Source organism: Rhinichthys klamathensis, unplaced genomic scaffold, assembly GCF_029890125.1.
Source record: "Rhinichthys klamathensis goyatoka isolate OS25496 unplaced genomic scaffold, OSU_Roscu_1.1 h1tg000059l_1, whole genome shotgun sequence".
In the NCBI taxonomy this organism is placed as follows: domain Eukaryota; kingdom Metazoa; phylum Chordata; class Actinopteri; order Cypriniformes; family Leuciscidae; genus Rhinichthys; species Rhinichthys klamathensis.
In genome coordinates, this window is record NW_026606604.1 from 5,233,085 (window position 1) to 5,252,731 (window position 19,647).

The 19,647-nt window shown below is 39.3% G+C and overlaps 2 protein-coding genes across 2 annotated transcripts; both read right to left on the reverse strand.

The window, feature by feature from the left end:
• Positions 1 to 365: 365 nt before the first annotated feature.
• On the reverse strand, positions 366 to 7,802 carry slc7a14b (solute carrier family 7 member 14b). The gene is made up of 7 exons (XM_056249126.1): positions 7,343 to 7,802; positions 4,552 to 4,788; positions 4,219 to 4,436; positions 3,983 to 4,129; positions 3,049 to 3,257; positions 1,188 to 2,038; positions 366 to 824 (listed from the first exon to the last, which is right to left on the reverse strand). Exons 1-7 carry the CDS (start codon positions 7,638 to 7,640, stop codon positions 505 to 507), a joined length of 2,280 nt encoding a protein of 759 aa, XP_056105101.1. The 5' UTR covers positions 7,641 to 7,802; the 3' UTR covers positions 366 to 504.
• A 9,955-nt stretch (positions 7,803 to 17,757) lies between these two features.
• Positions 17,758 to 19,268, reverse strand: rpl22l1 (ribosomal protein L22-like 1). The gene is made up of 4 exons (XM_056249142.1): positions 19,118 to 19,268; positions 18,684 to 18,788; positions 18,102 to 18,223; positions 17,758 to 18,013 (listed from the first exon to the last, which is right to left on the reverse strand). The coding sequence occupies exons 1-4, from the start codon at positions 19,124 to 19,126 to the stop codon at positions 17,869 to 17,871; spliced, it is 381 nt and encodes a 126-aa protein (XP_056105117.1). The 5' UTR covers positions 19,127 to 19,268; the 3' UTR covers positions 17,758 to 17,868.
• Between the last annotated feature and the right edge of the window lie 379 nt (positions 19,269 to 19,647).

A 19,647-nucleotide genomic window follows, 5' to 3' on the forward strand; every position in this document is an offset into this window, starting at 1 on the left:
GAAAGCATATTCTAGTACACCCTAAAATCAAGACTTCGTACAAGGGCATAATAGGACCCCTTTAATTGAAAACCAATACGGAAAGACAACGACACCTACATTCTGACTAGCACAGTATTTATTTAAGGTTCACTTTTGAATTCGCAATTTGTACAGTTTGTAATATTAATTTTATACTCTATATTTAAATTATTCTCATATATCCTACATTATTCTATGTATAGGATATATTTTTTATTCTTTAAAAATCCTTCCAGTGGCGTTACTTTTCTTGTCATATTTTGTCAACAGTGTGTTTTGATTAAAATTGTTTCATTAATGCTCATGCACATTTTCCCTTCGGCTTCGTTACGGTTGCGGTAATAATGTTTATTTATTATTTATTTATAAACACTTTTCGCATTTTTGTCAGTAATTTCAATGATCCAGGAACATATTCCATTTGGAAAAATCATGGTCACCCAAATCCAACCTCAACTGCGACAACGGTTTAGTCTATATTGCTCACTCCGGTGAATACTCTTCATTGACCAGCTCCTCAAAGCCTTTATTGGTCCTGCCTTTACTTCTGTAATTATGACTGTTGTTGGATGGTCTCTGTTCATCTTCCTGCTGCTGGTACTGATAGCCACGCTCCTCGGCTGCCCAGCCCTGGTACTGTCCCCCCTCTTCGTCCTCCTGAGGAGGGAGGTCTTCATCAACATTGAAGCTGTCGTCGACCTCCGTGTCGTACCTCTGGTAGGAGCTGGCGTGAGCCGCTTCCTCTCTAGCGCTGAGTTCCAGTGAGCTGTTCCACATCCCATAGCTAAAATAGATCAGCACACCTGTAGGGTGAAGAGATGGGGTCAGGTAAGGCCCGTTCACATCATAACTAGAATAATACATTTTAATAATTGTTTTGATAATATGAGAATAGGGAAGTCCACAACATTAGATTTTTTCCAGATGATGAGCAATTAAAACATTGACAGCCAATCAGAATCCATTCGACTTTAAAGAGCTCAAGCATTTAAAGCAGCAGATGAGAAATCTTCAGCATGTGCTTATAATAAACAGAATATTATCATACGTTGGTGTGTGGATGCTAATACAGTTATCGTTACAGTTATCATCGTTCTTGGTTTGAACGGCCCTTTGCAGATGATTGAGAATATATGGAGCATATATAAAGAGAAGACTTGGCCTACCTAGTGAGCACCACACCACAAAGCGCACCCAGGTGATGGTGGATAGTTTGAGCATGAGGTATATGTTCACCAGCATGGCAGCTGTGGGCACAAAGGGCACACAGGGCGCCATGTAAGGCAGCTTTTTAGGGTTCTCAGGTTGTCGAAGAATAATAACAACCAATGTAACCATGAGGATAATTATAGTAATAATGAAAGGCAATATTGCCCAGCGGGCTCCTCCTGAAACCCGGTCGAAGCCGTAGATGACGAGCATCCATAGAAAGAAGGTCAGGATGAAGAAAAGGAGAACGCAGGAAGTAACAGTACGTCCTGTTGCAGGAGTGGGCCTATCGCCCACATTCGGCAGGCCCAAACGCATCCGCATAGTGTAATACTGAGACCCCAATACGCGTTTCAAGAGACTACCGGAGTCGTCCGCCTCGATGCCATTCTCTCCAACGCCGAAGCCAGAACTATCCGACTGGTACCCCCCAGAATCCGACTTTTCAATCAGTGTTTCGTCGTCTCCTTTGGAGGGAAGGTTCTTGGCCCCACAGGGGTTGTCGGCATACCCTTCTCCACAAGGTGAGTTCATGTCCTTCTCACTAGCCGCCATTAATTCCTCTTTTCTCTTCCGTTCCTCCTCTTCCTGTTCTGTGAGGAAACTGGTGAAGCTGTCTTTATCGGGCTGATATCGCAGAAGCAGCACACACACCGACACCAGCGTGTAGGCCAGCAGCGTGCCGATGGACATCATCTCGATCAGGTCTCTCAGACTCACCAGGAGAGCCAAAAGAGCAGCCAGAGACCCCGATACAGCACAGGCCACCACGGGGGTCTCTGTGTGGGGACTCACAAAGGACAGGAACCTGGCATACACACAAGAAAACTTAGGATGAAATGCCTGATGAAAAGGGCTGTACACATATAAAAGACTTTATATTACCCAAGATAGTGCACTCCTATTGATATGAATAGGGAAATTGTAACACGCAAAATGGCGGCTCTAGTAATAGAAGTCCCGCCTTCTAAATACAACAGGCAATTGTCACTAGAGTGCATTAGTACCTGCCCACTTTTTAAGCAGTGTTGGTTCCAGAATAATATTTTCCATTCACACCCAGACAGCAACATAGTGTTGGCCCAGATCAGGGCCACATCTGGTACATGTGGATTCCACGCGAACCAGATGTTGGCTGGATCTGGGCCGACACTATGTTGCTGTCTGGGACTTTTAAAAAGTCTTATAAAAGCACGATAAGCCATTAACCAAGCCAACCAGCTATGAGGTGAATCACAACATTACACACATTTATTTGAAGAAAAAAGTATGTAGTTTCTGTGACACTAGTGGCACCTAGCAGAAACATTTTTTGACATGACAGATAGATTCAACAAAAGCATATACCGTTGATTAACAACCTCGGAACTCACATCAGGCCAGTCTTTAAAAGGTTTATGAGTTATCATTAAAAATGATTTCATTATGGAGAAAATAATTGGAGTTTTTATTTCTGGAACCCGACTCTCGCACTCTATTGGTAAAGTCATTTCATCACTGAAGCTGCTGTTAGAAGCTCCATTTAGAAACCCGAGTTCGCAGTCTCAGGACTGCACATGCACATTGGCTGAGCCAACATGAAATATACACGTTTTTATTGTTATTGGGAGCATAAGAAAAATGTTGGGACAGTTCTTGTCAGATTTTGTTGCTGATTTGATTTAAATGTTATTTAAATGTTCGTTTTTCTGTACTTTCCCTTTCAAATAGATAGAAGTTGGCCTTGCATGCCTGAAGTAGCTGCCTGGAGACATTGCAAAAATATGGCTGCTGAGTGAACTGACTTCCCTTGTAACCGTTCCAAACTAATTAATGTACCTGAAGAGCAGACCATCTCCCGCCATGGCATAGATGACTCTGGGCATCGGGAACAGAGATCCCAGCAGGCTGACGGTGAGTCCTGCAACAGCACCCATGGCTACGATATACTTCCCTGCCAGGAAGCCATGATCGGCAAACATTTCCATGAGCGGAGCATCTCCATCAATCAGGTTAAATGGCACCAACAATGTCAGAATCACACTCACCTAAGACATATAAACAGGTAAAATTTGTATTATTTGGCAGTTTGTCAAAACAATTTGCAATACATTGCATGAAATGTCCTCTGGGAAACACTCTCATTCCAGATCTCATTTATAGGTGTGGCTGTGGATGGAGGCTGTAGGATGATTCCTCCAATTCCATTGTACACTAAGAAAACACATGTGACTCATTTAATCTGTCTCATGAGGGTAAAAGGTATGCGCAGAGGTATTCAGCTCTAGGGATCAGGATTGGGCCTCTGGAGATAGAGAACTTAAATAAATCTCAGCTCTAAAGTGCTTGAATTGAATTGTGTGAATGTGCAATGTAAGCTGAAATACTCGCATGTAGTGTCTGTCCTTTAAAAATTCCACATAGCAAATATCTATCTATCTATCTATCTATCTATCTGCAGCGCACTTACAGTATGAATTGATGCAATTATGAAAAAATGAATTGTTATAGAGAATACTGCCTGACAAGCCCCAGCCAACAACATAATTGTGACAATAATGAGTAATGAGAAGAAACTCCATAGAAAGACAAATTATATGCAATTTTGTTTTCTATTTTTAACTATTAAAAACTAGAAAGCAGATTTAACTATAGAATAACTATACCATATTTGGTAAACTTGTTAAAAATTATTGTGTTAAACATAATGAATTATTATCCTAAGTTCACGTGCAGTTTAGTACTGGAGTGTGTGAGGAGTCGCTGTACTCACAGAGACGTACGCCGTGAGACAGGTGACGAGAGAGGCCGTTATGGCATATGGAATGGAAGTGTCTGGGCTCTTGGCTTCTTCTCCAGTGGTGGCGATAATATCAAAGCCAATGAAGGCGTAGAAACAGGTTGCAGCTCCTTGCATGACCTACAGAGCGCACAATATTTACGGATCTCTATAGTAGGCATAAAGACAAATAGATAATGCATTTTTTCCCCAACAGTTAACATTCTTACCCCTGACCAGCCATAGGGAAGAAACCTCCCATCCTCCCAGTTGGCTCCAGAAAGGAAAAACAGTCCGGCAATCACCATGAAGACCCACACGATCAAGTTAATAACATTCAGCACATTATTGAGGCTCACAGAGTTTTTTACCCCTAAACCCACAATCACCGTCACCAACATAGCGATCACCAGAGCCAACAGGTCTGGATAAGATTCTTCTCCTTTACCTGATATGAGATGCATGGATGAATAAATGAACTGTGTGATGAACATCAACATTAAGAATGCATAAAGACCCCATAAACCACACAAACAATTTGTGTAGCATCATTAGACACTCACCCAGGCCATTCAACGTTCCAATATGGTTGATCATGTAGCGGCTGATGGTGTGATTGGCTAAAGAGTCAAACATGCTGCTCAGTGCACTGGCCCCCGCAGCTGTACCAATCAGATACTCCAAGATGAGATTCCAACCAATGAAAAAGGCCACAAATTCTCCCACTGTGACATAACTGTACGTGTAAGCAGAGCCTGTTGTCTTGGGCACTCTCACTCCAAACTCAGCATAGCAGACCCCTGTGTGAAAAGCCCTGAGATTAGCTGTTTAGCAAGTACATTATAGAGCAATATACTTAAAGTAATGATATTTGAAATTTTGAGGTTTATTTGGACGTGGCTTTGGCCGGAATTTGGATCTCAGCTTATGTGTTTTCATTATCTGATTATTATGAAAACATAATATATAGTGAAAGTTCTGTCCCTTCTGTCTAGTCTATTTCTTGGTTTTGTGACAGAGCCCTGACACTCCTGTTTTGTCTTGTCTGTGTGCCTTGTCTCATGTGCTTTCATGTCATGTTTTGTCTTGTGCTGTGTTGCATGCAGCTTGTGTTTATCACTGGCTGCGTGGTTTCATGTTGTCATGTTTTGTGTGAACACGTGCCTTATGAGCTGCTTGTTCATGTTTTGTTTTGTTGGGGCACATGGCTGGTGATTTGAGTTCGCTGGCCATGTGCTCATGTGTTTGTCACGGTGTGAGCACATAGATTGTCATGTGTTTCCTTGTGGCATGTGCTCTCCTGTCAAGTCAAGTCAAGTCATTCATTTTTATACTCAATAAATAGGCCTACCCATTGTCCTGCACTTGAGTCCTCGCTCCTTTCACCTACCTAAACCCTGACAGTTTTATTGGAAATGTAAAATTATTTATTTTTATAATGTATGTAGAAATTATTAGTTATTATTATTATTAAATTCACTTTTATATTTTATTGTAAATTTATATTGAAAGCATATTTATATAATAATACATTTATGTAATGCTTTTATTGTGTGGATTTTTTTATTTATTAAAATGTATTAATTTGTATTTATTTATTTGAAAATTGTAAACAAAGAGAAAACTTGATTGTTTGGTGTTTGAAATAAATTCTATAATAAATTCAGCATTTTATTTTATTTTATTTTACTCCATTACTGGTTCTTGTACTGACAAGTCTCAGTCTTGGGGTTAGGATCTGGTCTAGAACTTGGTCTTGATGGGTCTGGTTTACTCAAGTTGGTTCTTAATTATTATTAGGTGTTCAAGCACGAAGTGCTGAAAACCTATTGTAATTGCTATTTGAAAAAAAAAAAAAACCTAAAACGCATCGTGCAGCCCAAACCGTAAGGCCTCAGGGGTCTCAAACTCAACTTAACTGGGGGCCGCTGGAGGTAGAGTCTGGGTCAGGCTGGGCCGCATCAAGTATTCCACAAAAATAGTATTCAAATATTCCGAAAAAGGAGCACAACTGATCCAATCTTCTCAATCTTTATTATTAACGTTTCTTCTGAACTGTTCCTCTGAATTTGAACATTCCTTTCTGTACATGATTGGTTCTTCATGAGCTGTCCTTCTGACAGTTGAAGTTCATTTTACAAACTTTCTTTGTCTATAACACATATTTGTAATATTTATATTTGCTTATGTCCTTTTTATTTTCTTTATACAACACATTAATGATATTGAATGTTTTTTTTGGAAGGCACATTTCCTTTTATTATATACTTAGAAAAACAATTATTGCTTTTGAAATACAAATATTTGCAGTCATGTCTGCCCGTCTTATTGAATTCTTTCTACACATGTATAGTGTCTCAGGCAAATTACTGACTGCACAAATCAAAGCAAACCTTCTTATCAACCTGTTAGACACATATTACAAGCTCAAAATGATTATTCTCACATTGTTTTAAAGCAGGGTCTCTCTCCAACACGTCGCTCGCGAGCTACCAGTAGCTCGCGGCCTGATTGGTGGTAGCTCGACAAGCAGTTCACATATCGCGCTCACATATTTTGCGAGCTCAAGTTCGTTATTTCAAATGTAGGTGCGCGTGCGCGGCAAGCGCGCTCATAATTGAAGCGACGCGCTCATTTTTTCCAGGCGCGCAGTATGTTTGTACTTAGCGGTTGTCTATGGCAACTATTGACAACAAACCCACCGTATGGTAGCCCATTTAAAACGCGGCACACGCAACGACGGGCCGCACTAACATTACACTTTAATGTCAAGTAGGGGGCCACAAAATATCACCCCGCGGGCCGCAAATGGCCCGCGGGCCGCGAGTTTGAGACCCCTGGCCTAGAGACTTGAAACCTGGCCAGGTGCTAGGGCCTCAGTTTGGGGAGAACCTATCAGAGTATGACCCTGATTGGCCCATAGGTGGCGCTACAGCAACCAAAAGTACTAAATTGCTCATAACTCATCGACCGTTTGACCTAGAATCAAGATTTGCACACCACTGTGTTCCTTGGCTCAAGACGGACAAGATGTATATCTCGGATTCTCGATTTGAGCAAAAATTTGTTATGGCCAATTTTGTCCATAACCTACTTTTGCAAACTAGTCCCTGGTTTTTTCCCTGATCGGAACCAGACCAGTCTAGGACAATTCTATGGACTCTCTAGATCAATAATTATCAAAAAAAAGTTGAACTTTGCCCTTTGGTTCACTGTAACAGTAACAGTTTGGTTCACTGTAATATTTTAAACTGGAAAGATGAGAGGCATATTTATATTAGAGCACCAGCAGTGATTTTTTAACGCCCTAAATTGCTAAATGTTTATAAATTGTTAACAGTCATAAAGTCTCACCTGACAGAATGGACGCCACAGCTGCAATGATGAAGGACAAGATCACTCCAGGTCCTGCCATTTCCTTAGCAACAAGCCCGGCAACCACATACATGCCAGTGCCCACGCAGCTGCCCACCCCAAGTGACACCAGATCCACTGTAGTGAGCACACGGGCAAGTCTGGTGCCATGCAGGTCATCTGGGCCCTCCAGCATGGAGTCCACAGGTTTAGTGCGCAGGATTCGTGAGTGGAGTCCATACCAGGACGACTCCCACTCAATTCTCCTGGGGTCCAGTTTAGCAAAGACAGCACTCATCCTCCACAACAGGAAGACTCGGATGAAAGAAGGGTAAGGTTTGTCCTCTCTTACGTGATAGTGTCACCTCCCCAATCTATCGTTCCAGGTGTTTCCTCTAAACTTGTCTTGTATGACTGTCTCCTGCTTTATTCTTTGCTCCTGTCTCTCTCTCTCTCTCTCTCTCTCTCTCTCTGTCTCTCTCGCTCTCTCTCTCTCTCTCTCTCTCTGTCTCTCTCGCTCTCTCTCTCTCTCTCTCTCTCTCTCTCTCGCACAGTCTCAGAGAGGATCCATGAGCTGATCAATCAACATGCTCTATATTGAATCAGCAATGACTTCCTACAGAAAAAAGGAAAGCAAATTACATATCATCCAAAGATAATGAAACTAAGAAAACACAGTGACATCATGTTGGGTTTAATACCGCAGAGAAATATATTCCAATAGCCGAACAATAGAAAGTGTCCCTTCATTCATTTAGGTGAAATGTTGCTATGGTGGCACGTCTCATTAAACTTGCAGATTAGCATATGGAGAGCATCAGATATCCAGTGGACATTGATATACTAATAGAGAGAACAATGTGAGCAGAATGTCATATTTCAGCCTGGAGAAACAGTGCAGAAGTCTGTAAATAGACCAAAGTTGGTGCTTTAGGATATAAACATTGATATAACATTGACAATTCTCTGTTATTGGAACAGACAAGCATGAAAAAAGTGCAAACAATTTTTAAAAATGTTGCCTGCTAATATGGTGATTCTTTCCTAATAGCAGATATATTTTTCCTAAATTAAATAATATACTTATACTTACTGCAATATATATATATTGTATGTGTGTGTGTGTGTGTGTGTGTGTGTGTGTGTGTGTGTGTGTGTGTGTGTGTGTGTGTGTGTGTGTGTGTGTGTGTGTGTGTGTGTGTGTGTGTGTGTGTGTGTGTGTGTGTGTGCTAAAGAAATAGAATACGGTATGTAATATATTACTACTAACTAGAAATATATAATAATATATAATGATTAATATAATAAATTCCCAACAGTCTTAATAAAACGTGTCAGAAAATTGAGTGTTAAACAATATTTAAGATGAGTATTAAATATCTCACTGATTTGGAAATCCTTACATATTTTAGAGATTAGCATAACAATGTAAAAATATAACTTACTTTCGAAATTGTAATGACTTTTGAATGCATTTTCCCATAACATTTCCAGGCTTGAAAACTAGTTTTTCCTAACATTTCCATTTGCTGTCATCTTTTTACCACACTACTTTCTGTTGTCTATCTGCATGAAGCCCATTTATGAACCGTCGTCTTTGATGTTAGTCACACCATCTGCTTCGATCCACCATGTACCTCAAGGCCTTCTTTTGTTTTTCCCTGCACAGATAGCATCACCACTCAGTGCTATCTTGTTTCTTTCAATCTAATGCAGGCCTGCCGCTCACTGAGACAAGCTGCGGTTGCCATCACAGACCCAAGATCTGCTGGATCTGCCTGTTGCTAATCACCAGTCCCACTGCAGGCTCTGTTCATACAACCTGACAATATCTCAGCTGTTATCAAAACACACACCAACTGACGCACAGTTGACAGTGATTTACCAGATGATGTCAGATATACGGAGGGAAGTTATATCCACATTATCTTTGGAGTTTGATAGAGAGAGAATGAGAGACCAGACGTCAAACACTCTCAGGTGTCTCCGTAATAGTGCAATATTATAGACATTATAATTATATTGTGGTCTGAGTAGTAACCGATTCACTTGTTTCTATTTCACCTGGCGGAATTGAGTGAATAACTGGAAATTGAATATAAAATAGAATGAATGCCAGGTCATAAAAGACATATGACCTACCCAATCAACACAAATATAAACAACAATATTTGAAACAATACATAGCCAATATGTTAATACTCTTCACAGATTACAGACAAATATAAAAGATAAAGGCTGGCTCTCATCTTCTCTGTGCAAATGAATTATGAAGTCTTAAAAAGGGATCTGTGATTACATTTAGTCCTGACAAAAGAACTGATGTCATCAGACTCCAGAGCAAAGAATAGGAAATATGAGGAAGAGGTGAGATGAATGTCATTATATATAAGGAGAGAAGTCAGACATCAGTCACAATTACACAAAGCTCCAGCAAAATATTCCCTATTGCAGAAACAATACTGACGTCAATGCCGTAAGAGATCTGAAGGAGATGACGCCATTATTCCATTATTTACACAGAACGTTTTTGGATTCGGAAAAAAAAGTGAGACGCAGCGCATTGGAATGGAATGGAAAAGAACATTTTTAAAAGTTGAACCACTTTTAATGTGCCACTTATGCGGGAGATAGGCTACTGAAAAAGAAACGAGACCCGGCGCAACGGTCAAAGATGACCGTATAACGCATGTTTACAAAAACGTTCTGTAAGAAACCGTCTGTCACTCGGAAGTGAAAATTCGTCACATTGAACAGATAGTAGCCTAAAGCACTTCATTTTCGATGAATGGCATTTGAGTTTACCTTATTGGAGCTGATATAGGCCTAGCTGCCCTAAAAAAAAACAAAAAGCTGTTGCTTTTTAATCGAGCGATTAAATTTTACTGGGCATTTTACTGGGTTTGTGAATGACACTTAACCTCTGTGGGGGAAAAAAAAAATCAAACTACAGTAGATTCAGCATACATAAAGCACTATTAACGCAGCTAAAGATTATTAAACATAGGCCTCTGTTAGAAAGAAATGATCAATGATAATGCAATATGCAAATAAAGGCAAGAAATGAGACCAAATGTAGGCTAACTCAATATGCAAATGTTGATAGTGATGGATGTCAGCTATTATGTCAGCTCAAATACAACTCCTGAAACATTTTGAAACCTAAATCTTTGAATTTCTTAAAGCTTGTAAAAGCCTCAAATGCTTGTAAAAGCATTTTTAAAATGCAAGTTAAGCATAATTTAAGCTGAATTTAATGCCTTGTAAATTGTAATTAAAATTTGTTTATCCTGGCCATTTTTTTCAGCACCTTGATCAGTTCCATTGTTGTACAGCTACCATGACAATATGTAATGATGCTTCTAATAAAGTACTGTTCCCTTAGCCTAAATAGTATACAATCTGGATGATGCACTTAAAATACAGATTTAACATTAGCATACCTATAAAATAATCCCCAGATTTAAATTTGACTCTTGCTGTTTCTCTTAATCCAAAATATCTGGAGTATGCATGATCTAATTTGGATCCAATAAGTTATTTAACTTGTGCAACCTGTAACCTTTCCATATATAATATTGATGAGGTTCTTCTGTGGTTTGTCAAGGGAGAGCTGAAAGTGCTATACTGATCTGAGCCATAAATGAATTGCTCTTAAAACAGACATAGCCAATACAATTTTCTCCAACCGTGCCAAAGTAAAGCCTGCAACTACTCTGCCTACTCTGGTAAAACAAATAGCTCTAGAGTTCTCTTGCTCTGTGAAACAGAAATACAGGTGTCCAGTTTCAAATCCAAAACATTTTTCCTTGGCAGAAAAGGAGCAAAAACTCACCGGTGGGGATTTTACACTGAATGCTTCATAATGTCGATGCAGCGGTACAGGAGGAATCCAGGCAAAGCTAGAGACAGCAGGGGACATAATGCGGAGACATCGTGAATTATTTAGGCTCTTCTCCGTGTGATCAGAGGAGAGTTCATTATTAAAAGATGTGTCTGCTATTCAACAGCTGCCTATATGGAGATTCCCAGACTCTTTTAGATGGTCATACTCTGTTAGGTCAATGTGGGCTACATACTTTATTTCCCCGATGAGATTGATGAGATTAGATTAAATGAGCGGTTTGACATGTATACATTACCAGGACAAATAAGATCAATTCCAATGTGGGTCTTTTTCATGATGGTGCACAAAAAGCACTAGATGATTCACAAAATAAGAAAAAACAGAACCATTACTGGACATCATACTGAGCCACAACATCAATGTCATAATCATAATAATCAGCTTGTATACTATACAGTTAATCAAATAAACTTGTTGCAGCACATTCATTGTTGTCTGAGAAGTAAATAAAAGCACTGACAAATTCAGCTGTTGGCAGACTGAATAGCCTTCCCAAAAAGACATGCGTCCTGAAAAGACACAAAGCCATCAGTTTCATTATTATTGTAGTAATGCATGTCTATTGCATTTAATTCATTTTTAATTGCTCTGCCACTCAACTTCAATGGCTGAGACTCAAGTGGATCTCAGGTTCTGCAGGAAACAAAAGTATCGCCATGGCGACTGAATGTCAGAATGCAATGTAGCACGAGTGTTTGCAACCAGCTCCCACTGCAACAGTGATCATGCTTGTTCTGCAAAAACAACAATAGCCTATAGGTCAATTACATTTCAACAGCAAACCTTATTACCCATGCTAATTCATGTCAAACTTAGTTTCTAAGCATATTGGCACCAGCATTAGTCATCCTACTTATCAATGCAAATGAAATTCCATTAAATGCATATACGCACATTGCACTCTTTCAGTTCACTGACAAAAATGCGTTGAAATTACACGATTATCCTACTTATCAATGCAAATGAAATTCCATTAAATGCATATACACACATTGCACTCTTTCAGTTCACTGACAAAAATGCGTTGAAATTACACGATTTATGTAGGCTATGTACATGGTTCCACATTGAAACAGTAAATCACTTAAGGCCATTGCACACTGACTCCGAAATTCGCATCCGAAATTTTCGCACGTTAAAAAATAAATACGACCTCACGTTATGTCAATCACGCTTGCACACTGCCTCCGAAACTTTCGTCCGTCATAAAAAAAAATCGAATCGGGTTCGATTTTCTGCGTTTTTCGCATCCGTAGCAATCAGTTTGAATGGTGTTTGAATGATGTTTTGACAATTCAGAGCCACCGAATCTCGAATACGAAAAAACGCATACGAAAATTTCGGACTCAGTGTGCAATGGCCTTTACGCTGATTTCACGCAGCCGCCATTTTGTAATCGAAAGCGAGGCTCCGGTGGGAAGAACCCCGGAAGTACAGATAGACAACAATGCCTTGCACTACCAACCTGAAGCTGCTGCCGCGATTTACACTATTGGATGTTAATATCCAATATAGGATAGGCTATGTAGGCCTATATAGTTCGTTCCTGCTTCTTTTTTTACGTTCTGAATTATATATAAAAAAATTATTTTATTTATAAATGAATTTCACTGTATATAGTCTAAAGTATGAAAGAAATGTATGTACATTTATTAAACACAACAATAAACACGCCATCGCATTCGCGACTCTCCTATGATTAAAGGTGACACTTCCGGTTTTCTTCCTAACGGAGCCATTTCAAAATGGCGGCTGCGTGAAATCAGTGTATACACGTGCATGAATGTTCCCATGTAAGCGTTTCCATTCAATTTTTTTCCCCAACGCAACGACGCGCGAAAAAGGCATATTTTCGTGCCTCGCTGGAAGATAAAAACTTCAGCCTTCGCGTACTTGCGTAAAGAATGTTTCTGGCCTTATGGTTACTATACTCGTCTTTTCATTTGCAATTTACAAACGAATGCACCTTGCATTAAAAAGCAAACTGTGAAGTATGCGTGCAAGAAAGAATATTCAAAGAGATCTTACTAGATAAGTCATCGTTGCTAGCTACTGCTCAACTACATCATAACCAAAATCAAATGCACCATTGTGATACCACATCAATGTGATGTCAAAGAACATATTTCCTCCTGATAAGAACGAAGGAACACACATTTCTTCTGAACTGAATTCTGAATTAAAACAATTATGGCTGGTATGAATGTATCAGTAAAGAAAATACATATACATATTTTTATTTATTTACATAAACCTATCACAATACAAAATCACAGAGTTAGAACATAGGCCTACTTGACTTCCCAAAAAACAACTCTGTAAAATGTGACAAAATTGGTTTTGGCTATGCAATATTTTCTTTCAAATATTTCCTTTATGGCCTTCACTCCCACATCCAAACCATGTCAGATGTGAATTTAGACACATTTTTATAGCTTCTGCGCTCTTGTTGACACTCAGCAGTATCTGTTATTCTACAATTTCTGTGAAAACTGCAGGATCAAAGAGATTACATTTAAGTGGTTGGATTTTCCCCCCTAGACAATGTTCAGAAGAATGGCTCTTGCCTGAATCTTGGCCCACTAGGACATGTCAGTGGAACAGTACGGTTATGATTATTATTGTTACTGACACAATTTATTTAACTTTAAAAGGAGACAATAGTGCTGCGTCCCAATTCGCATACTATCCGTCCTAAATAGTATTCGAAAATAGAATTAGTACGTCCCAAATCGTAGTATGTTGAAATGAGTGTCCCAAAGACCTGGATGGTCTACTATATCCGGTCAGAATCCGAAGTGCAGATCGATGCGCACTCTAACGGCTGATGATATTGCCCACAACCCATCGCGCGTTGGACGAGGATTCGGTTAGAACTACAAACACGAGTAAAAAGTGTTTAAAAACTACAGACATGGAGGACGCGCGAGTCCGGCGGTTATGTAGGGGTTTGAGTGATTAATTATTTATCAGTATCTAACCTGACGAAAATGTATTTATTCAATGTTGTCCACATTATATTGCATCTGCAGCAGCATTGTGATCTTTTGCAAAGATACGTTTAGCCATTAACTTTGAAATGTTTTATTATATTCAAATTCCAAACACATGAGGAGAGTCTCGGCATGAAAGACCCACGACTGGCAGATGAACGTGCGACAACATTTCTCTCCGAAATGGTAAGAAGTTATATTAGATTAAATGGAGGATTTTAACTGTGACGAGATGATTGACAGGGCAGTGCACGCGACAGATCTGTCCGTTAAAGATGACGAAGTAGTATGTCCCAAAGCTTGCCTACTCTTTTGCTACACACTCAAAAGTATGTACTTTTTCTTCACAAAAAGAGTACATACTTTTAGGGCGTAGTATAAGTAGGCGAATTGGGACGCAGCATAGGTTTTTTTTTTTTTTTTTTTTTACATGTGCACAGCTGTACCATTAACTTCAAATTTAGACAAACCCAATAGATCTCTGATGACATCTGGTGGATATAAAAGGATAAGAGAAAAAGTGAACGAGTATGGGGGGGGGGGGGGAAGAAGGCTTGATCCCTCTGAAGGGCGTCAATGATGGGTGTAAAGTAGTCTAAGATTTACCTGTAAATATGAAGATAAGTTTCTAGCTCTGACCGATTTTAAATCGTACGCTAATTTTGGCCACCCCTGAAATGGGTCATACCATTACCTGAGTAGTTGAAAATAATTAAACTCTTTCAAGGACATGCATGTATTGCATGAACGGAGCGGGAATAATGTAGGCTATGTGTTTAAAAAGCACGTACAGAGTTCAGTTGAGTGATACAATTTGCCCTCTTTAATGCGATTAAACTGAATCTACAAAGCAAACGGTTTGCGGAAATATCCGCAACACAATATTGAAAAGAAAAAGCGTTGTCTGTCAGAGTCAGCGCGTGCGTTTTCTTTCAGAATTTGACAGCTCAGCAATAAAAATAACAAAATGGTAGCATTAATTTAAAAATAAAAAATATAAAGACGTATTAAGATCATGTATTTCTTAAACTAAAAAAATACATGATGTGTTTTGTAAACGATGGTTGAGCGAGTTTAGTTTAGGATGCACGTACCCGCCTCTTGTAGCTAAGCTTCTAAAACGAGGGAGTTTTCATACCTTCATGAGCTTTCTCAAAAAGAGAATTGATAACATGCCACCTAACAATGTGACTTAATGACAGATGAAAAGACTGTTTTTACATGCACTGTTTAATCAAATTGAACAATATGGCAAATAATAATTGAGTTTTTATGCAATCACTAACAGTGTTTAATCTTTGTGTTGATTATTGCGATGCATTTCTTCATTTCTCACGTTCATGGTGTCCTTAATTTGCAGCCCTCAATCACAACATTGCATATTAGTTTCAGTGAAAAGACTTTAGTGCTTGGTTGCACATTATCAGGTTGGTCCAAGCAGCCATCTGTCTCATTGTAAGGCTTTATAAATTTAGATGCCTTTTCAAAGTTTGTATGCTGTGCTCATTACAACTCACATCTCTGTTTCTCTGCAGATGTGGACTGAAAAGAATAGAAGGATGGTTTGTTTTTGTGTAAGGAGCTGGTGCGGTGCATGCCTCTCTTTGGCCGTGAGGGCATCCCTCCATCTCTCGGTGAAGCAAGACTGTGGCATTGAACTCGGGCCCGTTTCAAAATGATCTCCTCACGTTTGTGCTCCTCAAAGTGCATATTACTGCCCAAAGAATTGATGTGTTTCCTGACTAAGTTGGATGATGATGATGAATAGGTGGATTTTGCAAGGCAGCATGAATGTTCTGAAACCTTCCAGGGACACGCCAAGCCCGGTCTCGGCGAGGAGCTTGTAGAGCTTCCAGAAAAATGTCTTCCATTCTTTTCCCTGTTATTCTGGGGGCTGTGTGGCGCATATAGGGGACTTTGCAGGGCCACGGCATGCAGTGGACTGGGATAGCGATACACTTCCATGCCCTGGTGACCTGGAAGGTCAGAACGGTAAGTGGGTTGCAGGACCACTTTGGGTTGAAGTATGTCTGAAACATCTGGCCAGTGTGAGTCTGGATACAGATCCGCTACAGATCGGAAACCATCCTCAGGAATCGCCTCATCGGAGAAATGGGATTGAACTGTTCTATGCTCTTGCAATAAAATGGGTCGGCACCTTAGAGTTTGCTCACCTGTTAAACATTCTCTCTCTCCAAAAGAGTTGTATTTCAAGGAGGCCAAAGAGGTGGAGAGGGAGCGGGTATTATCGTCACTGTCGCAGGGGGTAAAAACATCCCCAAAGTTGCTGTCGCAAAAACCTGAGCTTGCTCTTGACCGACTTTCCATGTGTGAGTGAAGTTCTTGGTGATGCCAGCTTCTTTCCGTCAGGCACTGATGATGAAGCAGGTCCTCAGATGAGTGACTGGAACATGACCAAAGTTCTCTGGATTTTCCAATATCATGAATGGCCTCCTCAGAAAAACTGCGCCTGAGCTTTAGTTGGAATGAGTCTTTATCCACCCAGTAATGATGCTGTCCCTGCTGGATATTTGTTGAAGTTGAATCTTCAGGATGGGTTTCAGTTTTTTCCAGGGCAGTCTCCACCATTGCTTTATGTCTGACTCTCAGGACCTCCAACTCCAGCAGCCCTGCCAAAGTAGCACGAAATCGCTCTCTAATACGTTTCCTCCCTGTGCTGGTCCATGGCGCCACTTCAGGCTCTTCCCTGTGCACAGCGGTTGATGACATCCTGGCTGGAGGCTTGAAGTCAGGCTTCCTTTCACAGTGGAGGTCTTTATAGGAAAGTCACCCCATATCAATGCAAATACATTGATAAGATTTTCTCTAACCTTTGACCTTAGGCGAAGAATATGTTCAAGATAAAACTTAATTCTATCAATGTGAGATTAAACTTCAGAAGTTAACAACGTTAACATTTGGAAGATCATATCACTGCTAGTGATAGCTGTGGCTCTTTGTTAATATTTTGAATGTCATCATAAGCATGCAAGAACTTCCGCTGTCCATGATTATGTAAAATTAATGTAATATTTCATTTTGTTACACCTTTAAAGAGGCCAAACTGGAAGGCCAACTTAAAAGCATATAACCAAAAAACACATTTTGATTAATCACATTTTTATATATGTTTTATATCTTTCAGCCTAAAATTAAATCATTCACCTTTGAAAATGGCCTCTGTAATCATATTCCTAAAGATTAAAGTAATGGTTCTTTCACCATTTCCTGATGCTTTTAAATATGAAAAAACAAGGTGCGCTGTAGTTTTTTTTACTAATATTATTATTAGAAAATATGGAATGCAGTTACAGTTCTACAATTTTAAATGTAAGCAATCTCTTTATTCATGCAAATACACTCCATGGATTGTTACTACTGTAATGATTAACAGTTTAATCATCATTGCAATACATTCCCTCTACTTTATCAAACACCACCAGCTTGTTGATGAATCGTATTTTAACTCTTACACTTGCTCCAACCACAATTGAAAAAACAAGACACTCAATTTCTGTGTATCTTTATTTACAAGCAGATATCGAAACATGTAATCCTGCATTTGAAGATGTGACAGCTTATACAGGACCTTGATACACCCATCAAACATATTTCAAGACAGCGCTTCATTCATCAGCATCAGATTCTTCATCATCTTGACTGATCTGGAAGTAGCGCAGCTCATAGCTTTCCTTATCCGACGCCACCACCCTCAGCCAGTCTCGCAGGTTGTTCTTCTTCAAGTACTTCTTTGTGAGGTACTTAAGATACCTGATGAACATGGGATTGTTAGTATATAAACAAAACTGATTAAAAAACACTAATAAACAACAGAATCTGTTAGCATAACAAATCTCACCTTTTAGAGAACTGCTTCTCTGAGGTGACGTTGATCTTGTTCTTCTGACGCACAATTTGCACTACATTTCCCAGGTTGCCTGTTTTGCCATTAACCTTCACCTTCTCTTTCAGAAATGTTTCCTGTTAGTAATAAAACAGCATGAGCACTAGGGAAGAGAACCCTAGGCACTTAACTAGGGAAGGGAACCCTAGTTATGACACAGCATTAGTGATGCGACTACCTGAACACAATTTATGACATTTATAATTTTATTTTAATTTCAATATGCAAGGTTAAAGAATAAGTATTTTTTTTAAAACGATGTATTTGGATCAGAAATTAATAGATTGAATGCTAGTTGAGATTAATAGAAATAAATGTAATTGAAATGTACAGATCTCTCAGACAAAAACAACTAAAATATTAATTTGATCACCTAGCCAATAAAACGTTGAGTATAACAATTATCCATGTCTGGAATTTAGAAATGAAAATTTCCTGATATTTTCAAGTTTTCTATGGGTATAAGAACCCTGACAATCAACAGAAGTCGTGTTTTTATCATACAAAGTATGGTTAGTCATTTTTTATACAACTTACAAAGTTGGCAGAGTCGAGAATCCCATCCTCCACAGGGTGAGTACAGTCCAGGGTGAACTTCCAGCAAGCACCCTTTTTACTCCTTTTCACAACAGTCTGCCTTTTCTAAAGAAACATTTTATAAAGTTAATGTTTGCTTCATAAACTCAGTCCTGTTATAAAAATGAATAAACGCATTATGAAATGCACTACTGTAATTCTCTCTCAGTCATAATCAAATAGATTTGTTTGAATTTTTCTGTCAAGCTAAAATGCTCATCCACGTGTCTGCTAATAGTACGTCAAAAATAATGAATTAACATATTACTCCATATGCAAAAAACAACTCCGAGTGACATATTATATTCTTATTTAACATATCTGATATTTTGTTTACACGAATGATCAAATAAAATACATTTAACCATAAAGACCGGTCTCCGGTAGACACGTACCGGTGCCATCTTGGTGAGGTTGGGTTGAAAGAGGAAGTGATGTATGTCCGCGCGAGGGTTCACGGAAATTTCTCGTATTTGATTGGCTGCTGGTTGGCGAGGATTCAGCGACGTCCGATTTGTGAACGACTCGATGTGTGACTCAAGGACCGCTCAGAGTGACAACGTTAGTTCAGTCCAAATCTTTCAGAACGGTTGTGAAGCGGTTCAGCCTATGGGTTTTGTTGTCAAGATATATTAGGAAGGCTGGGTTCAACTAATTATTAATTCAAAAGATCTGACTCTAAAGAACCGTTGATATCTGATAGTAAAAGCATTTGTGAACCGAAGATTTTTACTTTATTAGCACATTTAATACCACCCTGGGGGAAGTGCAAGTCTGAGGTAAAATAATCGTGTTTGTTCTGGGAACAGGTTCTTTAAACCGACCTGTTCGAAAGAAAGAGTTGTTCGATTTGCATGTATTGTAAAGAATTAATGTTTCTCCAATATCTTAAAATTAGATTAGATACGTAATTGTATAGAAATTT